Source organism: Pan paniscus, chromosome 3, assembly GCF_029289425.2.
Source record: "Pan paniscus chromosome 3, NHGRI_mPanPan1-v2.0_pri, whole genome shotgun sequence".
Taxonomy (NCBI): domain Eukaryota; kingdom Metazoa; phylum Chordata; class Mammalia; order Primates; family Hominidae; genus Pan; species Pan paniscus.
Genome location: NC_073252.2, coordinates 56,920,385 through 56,938,799, shown reverse-complemented (window position 1 = coordinate 56,938,799; position 18,415 = coordinate 56,920,385). Strand labels below are relative to the sequence as shown.

The 18,415-nt window shown below is 34.6% G+C and overlaps 1 protein-coding gene across 4 annotated transcripts in view; it reads right to left on the bottom strand.

The window, feature by feature from the left end:
- The window catches only part of ANKRD17 (ankyrin repeat domain 17), a 184,966-nt gene that overhangs the window by 53,069 nt on the left and 113,482 nt on the right, over window positions 1-18,415 (bottom strand). For 2 of the 4 annotated variants that reach the window (XM_008971825.5, XM_063603788.1), the window contains exons 11-16: window positions 17,320-17,407; window positions 15,217-15,344; window positions 14,819-14,962; window positions 14,318-14,420; window positions 12,106-12,858; window positions 7,699-7,847 (exon numbers count right to left, since the gene is read on the bottom strand). In XM_008971825.5, the coding sequence (XP_008970073.3) occupies window positions 7,699-7,847; window positions 12,106-12,858; window positions 14,318-14,420; window positions 14,819-14,962; window positions 15,217-15,344; window positions 17,320-17,407 (1,365 nt within the window). The remainder of the gene's footprint in view (window positions 1-7,698; window positions 7,848-12,105; window positions 12,859-14,317; window positions 14,421-14,818; window positions 14,963-15,216; window positions 15,345-17,319; window positions 17,408-18,415) is intronic. The other 2 variants (XM_034958674.3, XM_034958677.3) reach the window with 2 other exon arrangements.

Below are 18,415 nucleotides of genomic sequence, written 5' to 3'. Positions count from 1 at the left end.
AATGCGACTACTAGAGAATTTAAAATTACAATCTCATCTTATTTTTCAACTGAACAGTGTTGCTCTAAGCATTTCCCTCACTTTCACATATGTATCTCTATTATAGTACTTATCACCAATCTGCCTTATATGTTTATCACCTACAGAGACTATAAATTCCTGGGAGGTAAGGAACATGTCTTATCCATGTTTGTATTTTCTACCTGTAAGTGATAAATTACTTAGGAAATAATAAATGATAGTTAAGTAAAATGAATGGCAATAGCTGCAAAAGGTCATAGATTCAAAAACTGTTACTAATAAACATAATAAGCAAGGGACTATATATGTAGCATTGATTACATTTACACATTGTATTTGTAGAATGTACATAATAATTATAAAAAGGAAAAGCATATTCTCCCAGAATGTAAATAACTCTAAAGACCAAATTCCATTATAAGAAATGAAAAACAAAAGACAAAAGGCAAAATCAGTAAGAGTTAAGAAAAAAGAAAAAGCCTACTAGTCAGTGATGAAGAGGGAGACGGCAAAAGCTGCTCTGCAGAAGAGGCTGGCAGAGAGCAGAGCTACTGACTGCAGAGATCAGGGATGGCCACAAGGGAGAGATGCACCAACTACAACAATGGAGAAGGACATGAAACTTAAATGAGTGACAGCTCTGACTGTGTTATAGTATTTGATCTTCATTTCAGGTTTATAGGAAGAAATTATATCTGATTTCAGAGAAAAGGAGATAAAGGCTCTGATAAATAACTTTCCGATGGCCACATAAGCTAACAACTGGTAGATATGTGCTTTAAAAAACCCAAGAAGATCTTGATAACAAAATCCTGCTCTCCCAACTATATCACAGAGGGGCCCTAAGGCAAAGCAGATTGTGCTGAATATAATGTTAAGTGTATGTGTCTTATGTCCACTCTACGTTGGTGCATATGCAATCAGCAGAAGAATCAATTTTATGATGAAGTTTATAAGGTTTCTAAAATTCTTCCAGGGTTTAAAGAGTAATTTAGGAAAGCTCAAATAGAAAATGAAGAGATGTACATAAAATTTGCAAAAGATAAGCACGGAAAATTTTAGTGGATCAGTAAAATGTTTTTTCCAATATTATAAAACATAAATTCAACTGACATTTATTAAGCACCTTTTATATTCAAAGCACTCTACTAAGTGCTCTAGGGTTGACAAAGATAATACAGGACTCAAAGAAGCTTACTGATTACTACACAGGGCAAATTCAGGTTCAAACTAGGAGACAAGCATAATAATATATTATGAGATTTCAAGAAACAAACATTTAAAGCTAAGAAAACAGCTTTAAATTCCTTGTGGAAATGAAGTTAAAAGTGGGCAACTCCATTGTATTTCTGCATTAAGAGAAACTAAACCAACTAACATGACAGAAATATCACTCTGTTTCTCAATACATCAATAAACAAATGAACTGAAATAGAAATTTGGGTTAATATTAATAATGACAAAGTAAAGAAAAAAACAGGTGTTTCAAATACTGCTAATCATGGAAATAATTATAATACAGCTGACTATTTTGTAGAAGGCAAAGTACCAATTAAAGGAAGAATCCTTAGATTCAAATTATATTGCACAAAGTTACATTAGTCAAGAAGTTATATTCCTTGTCACAGATCTAAGAGAAAGTCCCAAACCTGAAAAAGGAGATAGATGTCCAGAGCTTTAAGAGCTCATTCAGGTTTCTATTCTAAAGAAAATTTCAGTCAGCCCATGATGCCATAATATATACACCATTCTATACCATTAATAGAGGTTGTTATGATGAATTCTGGCTTATAAAAAATGATAAAAAATATATTTAATGCAAAAATATTCTGTAAGTTATCAACATGACTATTCAATTTTATAATGGTGGTACAGAATGAAAAACAAGAAATAGTAACACAGATGGCAATACTGAAGGAAAGACAACTTTTAATGAGCTGAAATTCAGGTGAAAAAGCACTGAACTGTGTGAAGTGTCTTTAAAAAAGGAAATACGCTGGGTACAATGGCTCATGCCTGTAATCCCAACACTTTGGGAGGCTGAGGCAGGAGGATCACTTGAGGCCAGAAGTTTGAGAACAGCTGGGCAACACGGCAAGACCCCATCTCTACAAAAAATTAGCCAGAAGTGGTGTGCAATGCCTGTACTCATAGCTACTCATGAGTTTGGGGCAGGAGGATCATTTGAGCCCAGGAGTTCATGGCTGCAGCAAGCTGTGATGGTGCCACTGCACTCCAACCTGGCTGACAAGAGTGAGACCCTGTCTCAACAACAACAACAACAACAACAACAACAACAACAAAAGTACATCTATTAATTACTTTTTTTTTTTTTTTTTGAGAGAGAGAGTCTTGCTCTGTCGCCAAGGCTAGAGTGCAGTGGCTCACTCAGCTCACTGCAAGCTCCGTCTCCCAGGTTCGCGCCATTCTCCTGCCTCAGCCTCCCGAGTAGCTGGGACTACAGGTGCCTGCCACCACGCCTGGCTAATTTTTTTTTTGTATTTTTAGTAGAGACAAGGTTTCACGGTGTTAGCCAGGATGGTCTCGAACTCCTGACCTCATGATCCTCCCACCTTGGCCTCCCAAAGTGCTGGGATTACAGGTGTGAGCCACTGCACCCTGCCTATTAATTACTCTTAACATAATTAAATTACCTTGAAAACTACTAGGACTTAAAGAGCTGAACTTTTTTTACACTTCCACAACCTTCAAAATCCTTAATATCTCATTCTCTAACCCACTCAGGTTATATGTAAGCTTAAAAAGTGGGATAGCACTTCAAGGTATTCAATAAATGAGAATAATCAGTAAAATAAATAACCTATTAAAAGCAGTTCATATGAACAAGTAGAATGCATGTATTTTAAAGCAGAATGCTTTAATGGTAGCATATTATATATATATCACTGTTAATTAATTTTTGCTGGCCTCTTTAATTTCTCATGTTAAATCACTGTGATTAAACTGTTCTTTATATTGCAAAACCAATAAGAATAGAGAAAAATATTCATATAATACTTATACCATTAAAGGTAAAATATAATTTTACATACTTAACAATTTCAGTCTTGATACGTCACAAGTGAAATTTGATGTCTACTCTTCTTTAAAATAATGAATATACATTAATTATTAAAAAGTGAAAGAAAGCAAAATTCTATAAAGATCTATTTTTTTTTTTTTCCAGTTTTGAGATGTACTAGAATAAGGTACTCCAAGTTCAAGAAAAGACTTCAGCGGCCTCAGAATAAAAACAACAAGCAGTTTAGGAATATAGGGAGGACATGTGACAAAAGAGAGGCTGGAACAAGTTTTTATAGCCCAAGAACAAAACAACTGGTTCTTTCTCATTGGTAGTGGCTCCTAGAATCGATCATATTTTACACAATAAAATACAAAAAATATTTAATTAACTTGTGGTATTCAGTTCTAACCTTCAAGTCAGAATTATTGTTCCACATAAAGCCTGTGGTTTTAAAAAATCTCTACATAATTCCTCATTTCTGTATGTACAGAACCCACAAATAAGTTTGGTTATACCAAACTTAAGCAAAATAAACTCAACTTAAACTCAAGCAAAATAAACACAAAGGTCAGAGCAATGCTATCAAAAGGTGTAATAAAAATAGTCCCAAATAATTCTTTCAAACTATTATTTATTGGTTTCCTAAAACAGATTTTGATAGCAGCAAAGTATGTGGTATTCATCTTAAAAGTTTTGAAAATACCCAGACAAATTTGATTCAGTAAAACTGGAGAGTTGGAAAGTCTGTGGCACACCCTTGGCAAGTGAGTTCTAGTTGTGTAGCAGAGAGTTGAAGCCCCTTATGAAGAATGCAAACTCTTCAGCATTTGTCAAGGATCAGAAATAAAACATATGATTCCTGCTAATCCTTGTTAAAAATAATAGCTCCTGTCTAAAATGTTCAACTAAAGCAGTTAAAGGTCTGACCATTTTCCAGAATCATTAGCATTTTAAAAGGAGTTATACTTTGAGGCTTTAAAAGATTAACATTTCCTTTGTTCTTCCTTATATTTTGATGTTAAGTATGCAAAGATGAAAGACAAATGATCTCTTACCATCTAGGCAGTGGACACGTTTCTGTGATCCCACTTACCAGGCTATACAACATAATTCAAATTCAAGGTTAACACACTTAAGTTAAAAATAAAAAAACAATGTAACATAGTGCAGTGGTTAATAAAAGAAAAGAGTCTAGAGCCAGAGTGTCTGAGTTCAAAAGTAGGCTCCACCACTAATTAGCTGTTGGGCAAGGTAGTTAATATCTTTATGTCTTATATTCCTCAAATGGAAAATGTAATAATAATAGTACCTACTTCATGGGACTGTTACAAAGATTAAGTTAAAGAAGTTAATATCTGCAAGGCATTAAGCCTGTATGTTAGGGTTTGTTACATAAACAGATGAAAGATCTAAGTATTAAAGAATGTTTAATCTTTCAGAATAGCAATCTTGGTATTAATTTCTTCATTATATTATTTGTCACAGCACAGTATTATCACACATAATCAAAGTACCCACTATGTAAGAGCCCACAAAATTTTTATTTTCTTTTCAAAACAAAAACTTTGAGCTTTTGTTTGATTGAGTATAAAAGGATCTTCATTTTTAATCACTTAAATTACCTGCTTGATATAAAAACTAGTTGTTGTTTTTTTTTTGAGACAGAGTTTCACTCTGTCGCCCAGGCTGGAGTGCAGTGGTATGATCTTGGCTCACTGGCCAACACTCTGCCTTCTGGGTTCAAGTGCTTCTCCTGCCTCAGCCTCCCAAATAGGTGGGATTACAGGTGTGTGTCACCATGCCCGGCTAATTTTTGTATTTTTAGTAGAGACAGGGTTTCATCATGTTGGCCAGGCTGGTCTCGAACTCCTAACCGCAGGTGATCCATCCACCTCGGCCTCCCAGAGCGCTGGCATTACAGGCGTGAGCCACCACACCTGGTCAAAACTAGTAAATTTTAAAAACAAACACCAAAAATTAAAGGAGAAAAATGGTGAACAATTATTTTTGAACAGTATTTTTTTCCAAGGTAGGAACTTTTTAATCTCTAACTAAACACATATGGTAAAACTCCACAGAGAGTAGTTTAACTCAGGTCTGGCTAACCCAACAAATGACAAATCTTGATGTGAGATCAGATAAAAAAAGAGTAAATTTTTAAGGAGTCATAGTCAAATTTTTCTATAAAAGCATGTCTACTATGTTTAAAATGTAAGTTTAAAAATAATTTTAATTAAAAAATTACATGTAACTTCTCAGAACTAAGTTATAATATAGTGATAGTTGGTGAGTGGTACAGCCCAGAAAAATCATTTCACCATCACTACAGTAATTTCATATTCAGTAAAATCAATGACTGGACAAACTTTTCTGTGCCTGTTTAAAAACATTTTTATAAAGAAGTCTTTTTACATTTTGGTGAAGTACTTATTTTTGCTAATGGATCAATTCTTGGGCCCGCAAAAATCAGAAAACTACCTCTTGCTAAACATAATAGTCTCGGCTGTGTGCGGTGGCACACGCCTGTAATCCCAGCACTTTGGGTGGCTAATGCAGGCAGATCACCTGAGGTCAACGAGTTTGAAACCAGCCTGGCCAACATGGTGAAACCCCATCTCTACTAAAAATACAAAAAAATTGGCCAGGCGTGATGGTGGGCGCCTGTAATCCCAGCTACTCAGGAGGCTGAGGCAGGAGAATCGCTTGAACCTGGGAGGCGGAGGCTACAGTTAGCCAAGATTGCCACTGCACTCCAGCCTGGGTGACAGAGCGAGACTCTGTCTCAAAATAAAAAAAAAATAAAAAGCCTCAAAGCAAAAAAGACTGGGGAAAAATAATGCAAATTCAATGCCAAGTTCAAACCAATTCTACAATGCTATCAATATTAAATGTAAACAACTATGGCTCATCAAATGAATGTCTCGTATTTTTTTTTTTTGAGACAGAGTTTCGTTCTTGTTGCCCAGGCTGGAGTGCAGTGGCATGATCTCGGCTCACTGCAACCTCCATCTCCCGGATTCAAGTGATTCTCCTGCCTCAGCCTCCCGAGTAGCTGGGATTACAGGCATGCGCCACAATGCCCAGCTAATTTTTTTTTGTATTTTTAGTAGAGATGGGGTTTCACCATGTTGGCCAGGCTGGTCTCAAACTCCTGACCTCAGGTGATCCGCCCGCCTCAGCCTCCCAAAGTGCTGGGATTACAGGCGTGAGCCACCACGCCCGGCCGTCTCGTATTTTTTTTTAAAAGGCTATGTAGATGGTAGTTAAGAGTGTCTTTGGGGGGTGGTGGCACACCTGTAATTCCAGCTACTCAGGAGGCTGAGACAGGAGTTTGAGACCAGCTTGGGCAGCATGGCAAGAACCCATTACAAAAGAAAAAAAGAATGGTGTCTTTGAAGTCACGCTGAATGATTCCCAGCCCCGCCGCTTCTTAGCCTAAATGAAGTGACTAAACAAAATGCTTAACCTCTCTCTTAGCTACCGTGTCTTCTTCAGGGAGATGGATATTAAGAGTAGCTACATCATGTATGTGGTCTGAGGATTAGATGAGACAATTCCTTAAAATAGTCCCTGGCAATTTTAAGTACTCAACAACAACAAAAGTCAGTACATAAAAAACAACAGACATTTGGCCAACAAGTAAGAACAGAAATAAAATTCCTTTTTCATAGTGTTACTGAGGATCATTTTAATAAAAAGGAAACTTTATTTTTAATAGGTTAAGAGTACATGCCCTTAATTAAGGTCCATCCAACACAAACACACATACACTCACTCCTCTCTCTTTCTCCCCACGTTACCCCTGCTAAAATTCAGGCTTTATTATAAAGAAATAATCATATATAAAATTAAAAGTTTTATAATGTACACACCCCAGGTACCATCAAAATACAAAAACTAAGTAAACTGCAAACATTTCTTTGTCCTGATGGCCATGTACTCTTGACCTTATTCAGCAGTCTTCTAAACTAGACCTCTTAACTTTTCTTCAGGATAAAACACGCACTATTCTCTCCAATCTCACCTTGCCCTGAGATTTCATGGTCAACTACTTTTTAATAAAAAATTATACTTAATAGCTCTCAAACTTTCTAAAGCTTAACTTAAACAGTGTCTTCCCCCCACTCCATGTTATTTCTTCAAAAAGTGCCTGGAATCCCGTACAGCTAAATTTTACAAATACAGACACAGACTCACCACATATTTCAATCAGTAAGATGAGAATTTTCAAAGATGATATATGATATCAATCATGTGTATGACATACAAAAATATAATTTTATGTTAGAACCTTTTTTCTTTTACATGCAATCCATTATATATTTCAAACCATATCTTCTATTAATTTATTATTAGAAGAAGATATGCACTAATCTTAAATAAATTATTTTTCTTTTATATCCTCTTGTAAACTAAAGTTAAAAAAAAAGGTTACCTGATGACCTTGGAAACCAGACCATCACATAATTATCACTAATAATCTATATTTAGCATTTTATTTTTTAAATGTGAACTTTAATTAATTTAAAACTGGCTCAAGACTTTGCCTAGAGACAAAGCAGTCTTTCATGGTTTAAATCTCTGAAAGTTAGTGTTTTTAATTATGGCATAATTCCAATGAAAAAACCATCTCTCTTAAGTTTGGGACTTACCTGTGCATCAATATCAATGGCAGGGTAGATAGGAAGCATGGCTGAAGGAGAGATGATAGGACTTGGAGTTGGAGTCTGAGGTTGGGAAATGGATGCAGCAATACTGTGGGTAGGAGTGTTTGACATTGCAGATGCTCTTCCACTGACTGCTGTTGAACAAAATAACTGCACTTAATAAGGATGAAACACTGTTAAGTAATACTAAGACATATTCACTCAAAAATATTTAAAGACTTCTTAAAACAATATGTCTACAGGAAGACTACTATAACACTAATAACTAATTTTCCTGGTTGTTATTCACTGATGACAGTGTAATATTGTAATGTATACTGAGTAACTCATTTTCTAAATAATAATCCAACTGAAAAACAAATTCCCCTGTTATAAGCAGTCGTAAAACCTTAATTCAAAATAACCCTGAAAACAAAAATGTTTATGTATTAAATATAAATGCAAATGGAAACTTGTCCATTATATCTTAATTAGAAAGGGGATCAAAGGTAAAATAGTCAAGATAAGAAGGGGGAATATGTGGTTTTTACTTGCCAATTTCACACCTTATATTCTAGAACTAGTAAAATTAATATCACTGTTGGGGAGGGAGAAATCTCACTATGCAATCATTTAAAACACCGCCATACTGTTTTACTAACCATAATATTTACTAACAATATTCTGCATTGTAGCCCTCAGGATGACAGGATATTCAAATATAAAAATTTATCCTCACACAGAAGTGTAGTTGCTCATGTGAAGAATTATTCTGAGGGAGCTAAAATGCTCACCAATGAATCCAGCAATCACACTGACTTAAGGACAAAATTAAAAGATTAGGGTAGAAATAAATGTATGCACATAAACATTCTTCAAATATGGATTACTATTATTCTAAGTATGATGTTGCTGTGATATTATTTTCACCAAAATATGCAACTTAAGAAAAGGCTATTCTGATCAGTACTTGAGGTGGGAGGACTCCAAATATGCTGGCATAGGATATACTGTAGATTCAGCTGAGGGTACTTTATTCTCTCATTGCCTTATTTCTGGAGTTGATAGGTGAACATCATCTCCCCCAACCCCATTAAAAATGCTATAGTATTAAAGTATGGGCATTTATCTTTGACTGGTCAATAGTACTGTGGATGTGTATTACCAAAGTAGTTATCAACTACATCAGACAGAAAACAATCATGATTCACAACTGGATCTGAAACCAGGCAAAAGAGATTATGATCCTGTCAAGAATAAAACTGAAATTGATCTTATTATAACAATTATAAACATAATTATGAATTAAGAAATCTATTTTACATGAAATCCTTAGTTCAGGCACAAACATACACTATACATTATAGCAACACACATTCTATAATTATACATTTTTAAGTCCACTTAAAAGCCAAAGGAAAAACGAAGGAGAAAACAAAACAAAACAAAACAAAACACTGTTTGAATCCTTAGGGATCCAGACCAATAGAAAAGGGCATATACTAATATATTAAATTGATAATCTAGTGATCTGGATATTGTTACTCCATATTGATAGTTTTGTATGTTACGAAAAGATCAAGATAATTTAAATGTACATATTGTTGATATAAATTTCAAAATCATATAAAATCTAGAGCTCTTAAAATTGATTCCATATCTCCTTTGATTGGATTTTCACAATAAAAATGCTAAATACAAAAAGTAGCTTAAACAGGATGAACACCAGTCTGTCCGAATCACTAAATTTTATTTCATAATACTAAACAGGTTAAAAAAAATCTAAGTTTTATTGTTAAATGACTAAATTATAATTTACATTTCAACTGGAATATTTTCTTTTAAAGAACCTACCAAAATTACAGAGTTTTTTTTTTTTTTTTTTAAGTCAAATTGGTTGTTCTTATCACTTCATCTAAAAGGAGACAGGAAAAATCAATTATCTCATCATTTCCTTCGCGGTACCTATAAAATTGGTTTACTAAAATTAAGTAACTGTCAATCACACATCCATTCTCTACAACTAAAAGAAACAAATGTAAAATATGTAGGTACCTGAAGGAACTCTGGTAAGAATCTTTACATGTGGGGCTTCATTTTAGTGTTAGATTTAGAGAGGGAGAACCACACATCAGAAAAGTTTTAATGTCAGCATAGAAAAAAGGGAACTTGAGATGATAGCAAAGGCAAGGTGTTGAGACAGGTTAAACAGGGAGCTGATTCTGGTTTGGCAAGTGTGAAGAACAGGAAAGACAGACGATTTTGGTCAGCAAATTTTATGGTAGAAGTCTAATAAATGAAGGCTAAGAAATAAAGAGCAGGGACTGTGCTAGAGGGAGGAAAAGAAGACGATGAGACTAATGAGGCTGTAATATACTTTAAACCCCTAAGAAAGAAGTGGAAATCATCATTAAGCAACTGAAAGGATACATCCTACCACAGAAATTTAAGATTGAGGCTGCAAAAGTCAGTGCATGAGTATATGTGCATGTGTGTGAATGTGCACATGCCTGTTGTCAGGGATGAGTTGCAGGTAAGTAGCCAAATGTTTTCAATCCTACTCTTCCTCCTTCTGGCTATGTTTCTCTCCCCATAGAAATGAGCATAATAAAAAAGTAAAATATTTTTGTATTATGACAAGCATCTGTCATATTTCCTAAAAAGTTATATGCACTTAAAAATTTTTTATACAGAACACTGAGAATACACAGAATTGTTTTTGTTTCATGTATGAATCAAAAGAAAAGATACTTTACAAACTTCTGATAATTCTGATCAGCATACAAAACTGTACAACTAGCAAATCATTGTTGACAACTACGCATGCCCAAGCACATCAGGTAAACTCTGATATTATATAAAAAAAATTTTTTTAAACAACCATTACTATGTAATGCCTATTCTTCATTAAAGTGGATACGTAATATTTAACTCTATACATCCTTTAGTAGTTTCACATGATAGAGCACTATTATGATCTGAATTCATATGGACATAGTATCAAATTTAGGGTTAATGGTTACTGTGCTCCAACTTTCACAGGATATTTAATAATTTTAAAAGTTTACTCTCAATTATTATAATCAGCTAGTCATGATTAGTAGTGACTTTCAAATCTATAGAAAAATTTTGCACTCATCAATAAGAGTCATACAATTCTTACTAGTAATTATTACTAGCATTTTTCCAATGTGGTTATTTAACCCTTAAGACTAGCAGAAATTTTCATTCCACATGTTATAACTACTGAGGTGCTATTAAAGGCGGACTAGCAAACTTTACAGATATTTTTAAGTATAAAATCTATCTCAGCTGGATTCTTAGTGTCTGAATGTTACCTAAATATCTAAACACTATACAGTTTAGTTTTCTATTATCCATTTAAAAGATGAAACTTAAAAAAAAAAAAGCTCATCATATTTAATGCTACTGAAACAGTTTTTAAATTAGAAAAAGTCAATCATCCTCTAAGTACAGATGAATGAATAAAAAAGGGGAAGAGATCAGATCGAAGTCACCAAAATTCCACTGTTTATTCCTTTCATTTTTCTGTTTTCCTTCCTTTTCAAATTTTCTTTTTTTAATGAAGCAAATTATCCTTCTCAGTACAGCATTCTTATGGTTCACAACCCTATAAAACCTCATCCCATTACTTTGTTACAAAACACAAAAAATAAGTACCCAAAACTAGAAGCATTAAAACAATCTTCTAAAGTATATCTTCTTGTCAATGAAACTAGTTATAATGGAATAAAATTTATCTGGCTACACATCTAAAAATATATCATTTATGATACTTTCAGGGGGGCCACACCTTCTCATGATACAGTTAGAAAGAGACTACACATTAACATTCACAGGGGACAAAATCACTTACATACAGTATAATTAAACCCTATTTGGTTTTGAACTTTATTAATTTTGTAAAAGTGTTTTTTTTTAAATATCCATCAGGTTTGAAGTCTGATCCATTAGGATATAAAGTATTTCTGTTCATAAATAAGCTTCCTGATGTGTCCTACTAGTTTTGCACTTCAACTTCTATCAATTTCCCAGTTTATTGGTGTGAATACAGAAGCAAAATGCCAAAATTCAATCTCAGTATTCTGAACTTAAAGGAAAAAAATGAAAACAAAAACAAAAATCAAACATCAACCCCACTACTGAAAAACCTAGATTCTCAAGCTACCAAGCTAAGCCAGAAAGCTTCAGTCATTTGTACTGAATGAGCTAATCTTTAATTTGACCTGTATCCATCTGAGAACTTCTGAGATTGAACTAATACTTCTAAAGCTAGACATGAGTCAGTCCAAAAATAGTTCTCAAGTTGGGTAACGGCAAAAAATTTGGGTACATTCTTACTCGCCTTAAGCAAATCATATTTGATACCTGCTCATAACAATATAAACCCACCTGCCATGATGTCATCCAGCGTGTCATTGAGGGTCTGAGCAGGGCTGGCTACCATTAACCCTTGTTGTGTTTCTGTCAGAATTCCTTGCCCCAGCCCTGCCAACTGTGCTTGGCCCAGTACTGGCTGTCCAACTATCACTCCTTGCAGTTCTGTAAGATTTGCGATGGACCCTGGAGGCAAGGGACCTGCCGCCAGAGGCAAAGCTTGAGGCATCGCCAGAGGCTGGATTGGTGCAAAACCCATCTGAGCAGCAGTCTGCTGGGGTTCATCTTTAAGTAAAACAGGATCCACTTGCTGTAACCGTGCATAGTCTCCCTCAGAAAGCTGCTCTCCAACTCCAACAGGAGTTAGTAATCCCAGGTGTTGGCAAGACTGTTGCTGCTGTTGCTGAAGTTGAATTCTTTGAGCTTTAACCTCTAGATACTGCTTTTTTAGCTGCTGCTGAGTTTTCAGTTGTAACTCTCGTTCTACTTTCTGTAGTTCCTCCAAAATCTTTTGTTTCTTCTGAATTTGTTCCTCCCTTGTTTTGTTGAGCTCCTCGATCTTCTCCTTGGTAAGTTGGTCAGCATGAGCCAGTTCCAAGGACTGCAGCTGTGCATTCTTTTCTATGGCTTCTTTTATCCTCTGTTCCAGTTCTGTTAACTTTCCCTGAGCCTCTTCTACAATGCTCTCTGGAGACTGATTGGTGATGTAACCCTGTACATCCTGGCTGTTTGCTGGCAAATGGCTGCTGGACTTTTGTTTAGAAGCAGCTGTGTGAAAAAGAAACCCCCTCAGAAGTGCACATGAATGGCATCCTCATTACAGAGTTACTGTTGGGAGGTTTAGTGCCAACAGTTATGCACTAAGTAATCATATCCATAACAGGTGAAAATGCACTGTTAAAAAATTAAAAACAAATCCACCTTCTTTTTCACAAATATAAAATGTATGTATTTTATGTGCAAAATCTTTGTAAATTAATTTCAGAATCTTAAAAATAGCACATGGCTTAAATTAGACAATAGAGGAATGCAGGTTTGTGATATCTAAGTGTGCAATTAAAGTAACATCTAAGGCTATGTGTAGATATTTTATATGGTCATAAAGATGTTAAAACTCATCATAAGAACAGAACAATAATGCTAAATTATTAGGGTGAAGAGAAAACAGACCTCTAAGTCAGGTTTTTTCACATTTCATAGTCTGTGCCTTTTAAACACACACACATACACACAAAAAGTACCCAAACCACTAAGAAGTAACAAGAAATTAAAATCTGAGTAAAATATATGTCTTTGTTGGGGCCTACCATCTTCAAGACTAATAGAGGCAAGATATAAATTCACATATTCACACAGCTATCTGGCCAGTAGAGAATTGGGATTCAGTTTCCCTGGAAGAAAAGATGCTGGACTATGCCATCCACTGTATCTTCTGACAGCCAGGTGAACAGACAGATCTGGCTATAGGTATAGCAATCAATTGTTTGCTATACCAACTGAAAAAGGTGCCAAGGCTCTAGGTTGATAGTAGTGACTGAAAAGAGCTGGTGAAAATACTTAGCATTCTTGTTCATAAAAGAGTATATGTAGCCAAAAACCAAAAAATAAAAACTGCACTGTTTCTTCAGGTAAAACTTTTAAAAAGAAAAACTGATTCAAACCGGTAGGTATTAAATGTTTGGGGACATTACTTAAGAACACGCATGGTGTAACATACACAAGTCAAATATGGACCTCAGAATTCTAGAGAAATAAACAAGCATATCTCAAGTAACTGAATTATTGGTTAAGAAAAGGTATCCCAGATCAGATATAAAATCTATATTAAGCCAGTCATTCTAAAATAAATTTCTAATATTTGATACATCTTGTTAATTTATGCCTTTATAACTGCAGAGATTTAAGTAAGTAATTTATAAAAATATTGCTCAACTATACCCAGCTTAACATTTTACATGAATAAAAATTACTATTAAAGGAAATCATGGATAATCAGAACTGCATCAAAGATGAGCATCTGAATTTCTCATGCTAAAACTTCTAATTGTAGCACAAATTAGTGCTATTAACTATTTTTTTCTCCCAATAACATGCTTTTATCATGGGTTAAAAAAATTTAGTAATGCCAACTTAGTAAACTTCTTTGTTTGTAGAAATGGCTATTTTTTGGTAATCTCATTTTTACCTGGACACCAAGTAAGAAACAGTCTTTAGAAGTATAACTGACCTTTATTCCTGATGGGAAGAGTGGTGGCAACATTGGCAGGTGGTTTGTCAGGCTCCTGAGGTGGAACAACCATGGGCAGTGCTTGAACTGGTACACGAGGAGCCTAAGACAAAGGACACTAAGTGACTATTAGTGTCCTACACAATCCATTAAGTAATATGCTCTAAATAAAGAATAAATTAGAGATTTTTTGAAAATATTTTTAATATGTCATCTTAGACAATGACATATTTACTTAAAATATGTTGGCACCAAATTGTTTACCATGACATTTTTTAGTAGGCTTTGAATTCAAGTTGTGACCTTTAAAAGCTAAAGCATAATCATATCATCTAGGATCTGAATATTGTACCAGATGTTCATTAACTGTATCAAGTACATATTTACAAACAGAACTACATATTAGAACAAAAAAAAACCCTAATTTAAACAGAAACTATAAGTGAAAGAATTAGGATAAAGAAGACATACCATAAAATGCTTTAATTTTTAAAATCTTACCCTATTTAAATCGTGGGATGGGGGAGTTAACTGAGTGACATCTGGTGGAGGGGCTGAAAGCAAGTTATTAGGATAATCCAAGAGATAGCAAACAACACTTGTATGGCCACCTTTTGCTGCTTCTATCAACATAGTTGAGCCATCCTAAAAGAGTGAATATGGAAGGGGAAAAAAAGTGAAGAAAAATAAGTTAGTTTACAGAATCACTTAGGAAGATAAAGCCAACAGGTCCCAGACGCATTAAAATCATAGGTTTGGTAAAGAACGCTTCAAGTGAAAAAGGAGAAAATTTACACTTAGAATGCCATTATGAATGGAACTTGTACATGATATGTTGTAACAATGACCAAGAGAGAAATACTAATTCACAATTCTGCACAAACATTTGAGTTACATACTTTCAAACGGTGAGTAGGATCTGCCCCATGAGCCAAAAGTAGTTCCACCACTGCCAGATGACCCCCTGCACAAGCCAGGGACAGTACAGTATGGTCATTATTAGCTGTGGTTCTATTCACATTCGCTCCTAAAACAGAAAAGGCATGGAAAATCATATTAGTAGAATGGTTTTTCTTAAAATTATGGTAAATTTAAAAATCATGAAGAGTAGAGAAAATAGTATTATGAGGCTCCACATACCCATTACCGAGCTTTAATGATTATAAACACAAGGCCAATCTCATTTCACAAATATCCTACATTAATTCTCCTCTCCCATCTTGGATTATTCTAAAGTAAATAAATCCCAGACAAACACGATATAATTTGAAAAGGTTTCAGTATGCACCAGTAAAAGATACCAAAGTACCCATTACTCCTAATGTAATAACTGTATTAAAAGTAAAATATGAAGTTTTATTTGTATTTTAAGTTCTTCAGTAGAAAAGATGACTGAATAAAAATAAACTATACTGCCCTCTATGGGCTTTATGTAGAGAATAAACACTAAATAGAACGAATAGTACCATTTTTTTTCCCATTAGTAAATTCCTGACAAGGAAAATAGATGATTCACCCCATTCCCAAATAGGAATGTATCCCTAATTTATTCGTTTGTTGTTTTCGTAGAAATGGGGTCTTGCCATGCATGTTACCTAGGCTAGTCTCAAACTCCTAGGCTCAAGTGATCCTCCCACCTTGGCCTGCCAAAATGCTGAAATTACAGGCATGAGCCATTGCACCTGACCTCTATCCCTAATTTGGATTACTGTGCTAGGTAATGTGGGAAATGGAAATAAAACAGCAGAAAGAAACTGAAATCAAACTCATTAAAATTAACCAATGAGAGGGGACAGCGATTACATACATAATGCTATATATTCATAACAGTATTCTAAAGCATATCACCAGTGCATGTGAAAATGTTGAAAGTAATTTCACCAGTAAGTTATTTCAAATTTTCTTTACCTATAAACAATTATAAACTTGAAATTTCGTTACTATTATTATAATGTGAAGAAAATGGTATATTATTGCCTTTTAAAATTGTATATGGCCTACATCTTTTTTTTGTTTTGAGACAGGTTCTCACTCTGTCACCCTGGCTGGAGTGCAGTGGCACAATCATAGCTCACTATAATCTTGAACTCCTGAGCCCGAGTGCTTCTCCTACCTCAGCCTCCCAACTAGCTGGCACTACAGGTGCAAGCCATCATGCCCAGCTAATTTTTTAATTTTTTGTAGAGACAGAATCTCACTGTGTTGTCCAGGCTAGTCTTGAACTACATGACTGAAAGGACCCTCCTGACTCGAGGTCCCAAAGAGCTGAGATTACAAGGGTGAGCCACCACACCTGGCTTCCTCTTTCTTTTATCAATGCAGAATCAAAAGTAAAATCTGTAATCTCTTATACTTAAGAATATGATGAACTCTGAATTGAAAACTGTCTCAACTAGAACTTTCCTAGTAAGCACATAAGAAACAATTTAAAGAAAGTAATAATATACTCCCTTTTATTTTATTTGGTCATTAAGGTCTTTGGTATTCAAACTAAAATTTCTGATCATGAATGAAAATCCTCATGCAATTTGCTATATTTGTCACATTTCTATTGTGAACATTTTTTGTACTATATTTATAAGCAGCTCCCTGTATTTTATAAAAAAGGAAACATAGAAGCAGGGAAATAGTAGAAATGTTACTTGCCACAAACTTTTTTAGTGGCAGAAACATCATAAAATTTCAGGTTTCAAGAAAGTGCTATAGTACATGAACACAGCAGAGTTTGTTACCTAAATCCTCAGTTTTTACACAGAGAAATTTCCCTTTCCTTTATACGTTTCACAACAAGTGTGCTACTTGGTATGACAATTATTTCTAGTTTGAAGCTGGTCTGTGCATGGCAGGATGTTTATCAACTATCCACTCAATCATTAAATGTCAGCAGCATCCCTCCTCATATGATACCCTCTTGCCTTCAAAAGACCTTTACCCTTAAATCTCTAAATGAAGGCAGGGGTAGATACCTTCCAAAAAAAGACAACTGTTTTATACAAACCTACCTTTACTAATTAAGAACTGAACAGTACAAACATGACCAGCTCTTGCAGCTTTCATTAAAGGAGTTCTTCCACCTTCAGATTCATGTTCCTGTTTAAAAAAAAAAAAAAGACTTGACATTTAATTGCCAGTGAACAAGTATTCTTTTTCATGGAAATCAAAAGGAAAATAATTGGACTGATTTCTGAATCTAAATATTTAAATATAATGCTTTGAAGCAAATTAAGAAATATACTTTTAAATTTAAAAAAATCTCAAATCATAAACATGTTCTATGGAAATAATTTTAGTATATGTGCTGCCAAAGTGAGCACTGGAAATAATTTTAAATTTGAAGTTATAGTCACGTGATCATGATGCCCTCATCTAAACGCATCTGAGTAATTTGTCCTTCTCTCTACACAATGAATTGCGGTACTTGAATATGCATGTATGGTACTCTAGCATGGCCTTCTCCGAACAATCAATATAATGAGCATTATCCTCATCCACTCCAAGTTATTTTCCTCTTATGAGTGTATCCCATCTCTATGAATTTCAGTAAGTACATCATTACCATCTCTTTACAGACTTCCTATTATCTCTAGTTTCCCTTATACAAAAATGATAACAAACTTTTCTAAAACCATCAACTCTAAAATGTTACAAGAGCTTTCTGGGTCCCAAAAGGATGGAGACTCTACTGCATACTTATGATTACTAAGTAATCAAGAACACTACTGGTGAAATCTTCAATCTTAAAAAAATAAAGATTTGAGAAAAAGTATCTTTTGTATGGCATTTTTTATTTCTTTTCTTAAAAAGCCTTCACATCTGATGAACAATTTCTGATTTTTCTCTTAAGCCATATCCTAGGTTTTTCTAATTGCCATCAACTAACCAAGTACTAAAGATTTCACTGCTGTATGTTTCAGAGCCATTGTGGCAAACACTAGGAATACAGTTCTTACACTGAAGAAGCTCTAAGTCTAACAAGCTCGAAGCACTTATTATATACGTTCTATTCTAGTTAGTTGTGTGCTTATGTCTCCCTTGTTAGACTTAGTGCTAACACTAAGTGGCCCCAGCAATAATCTAATTCAACATTCTCTTCTCATA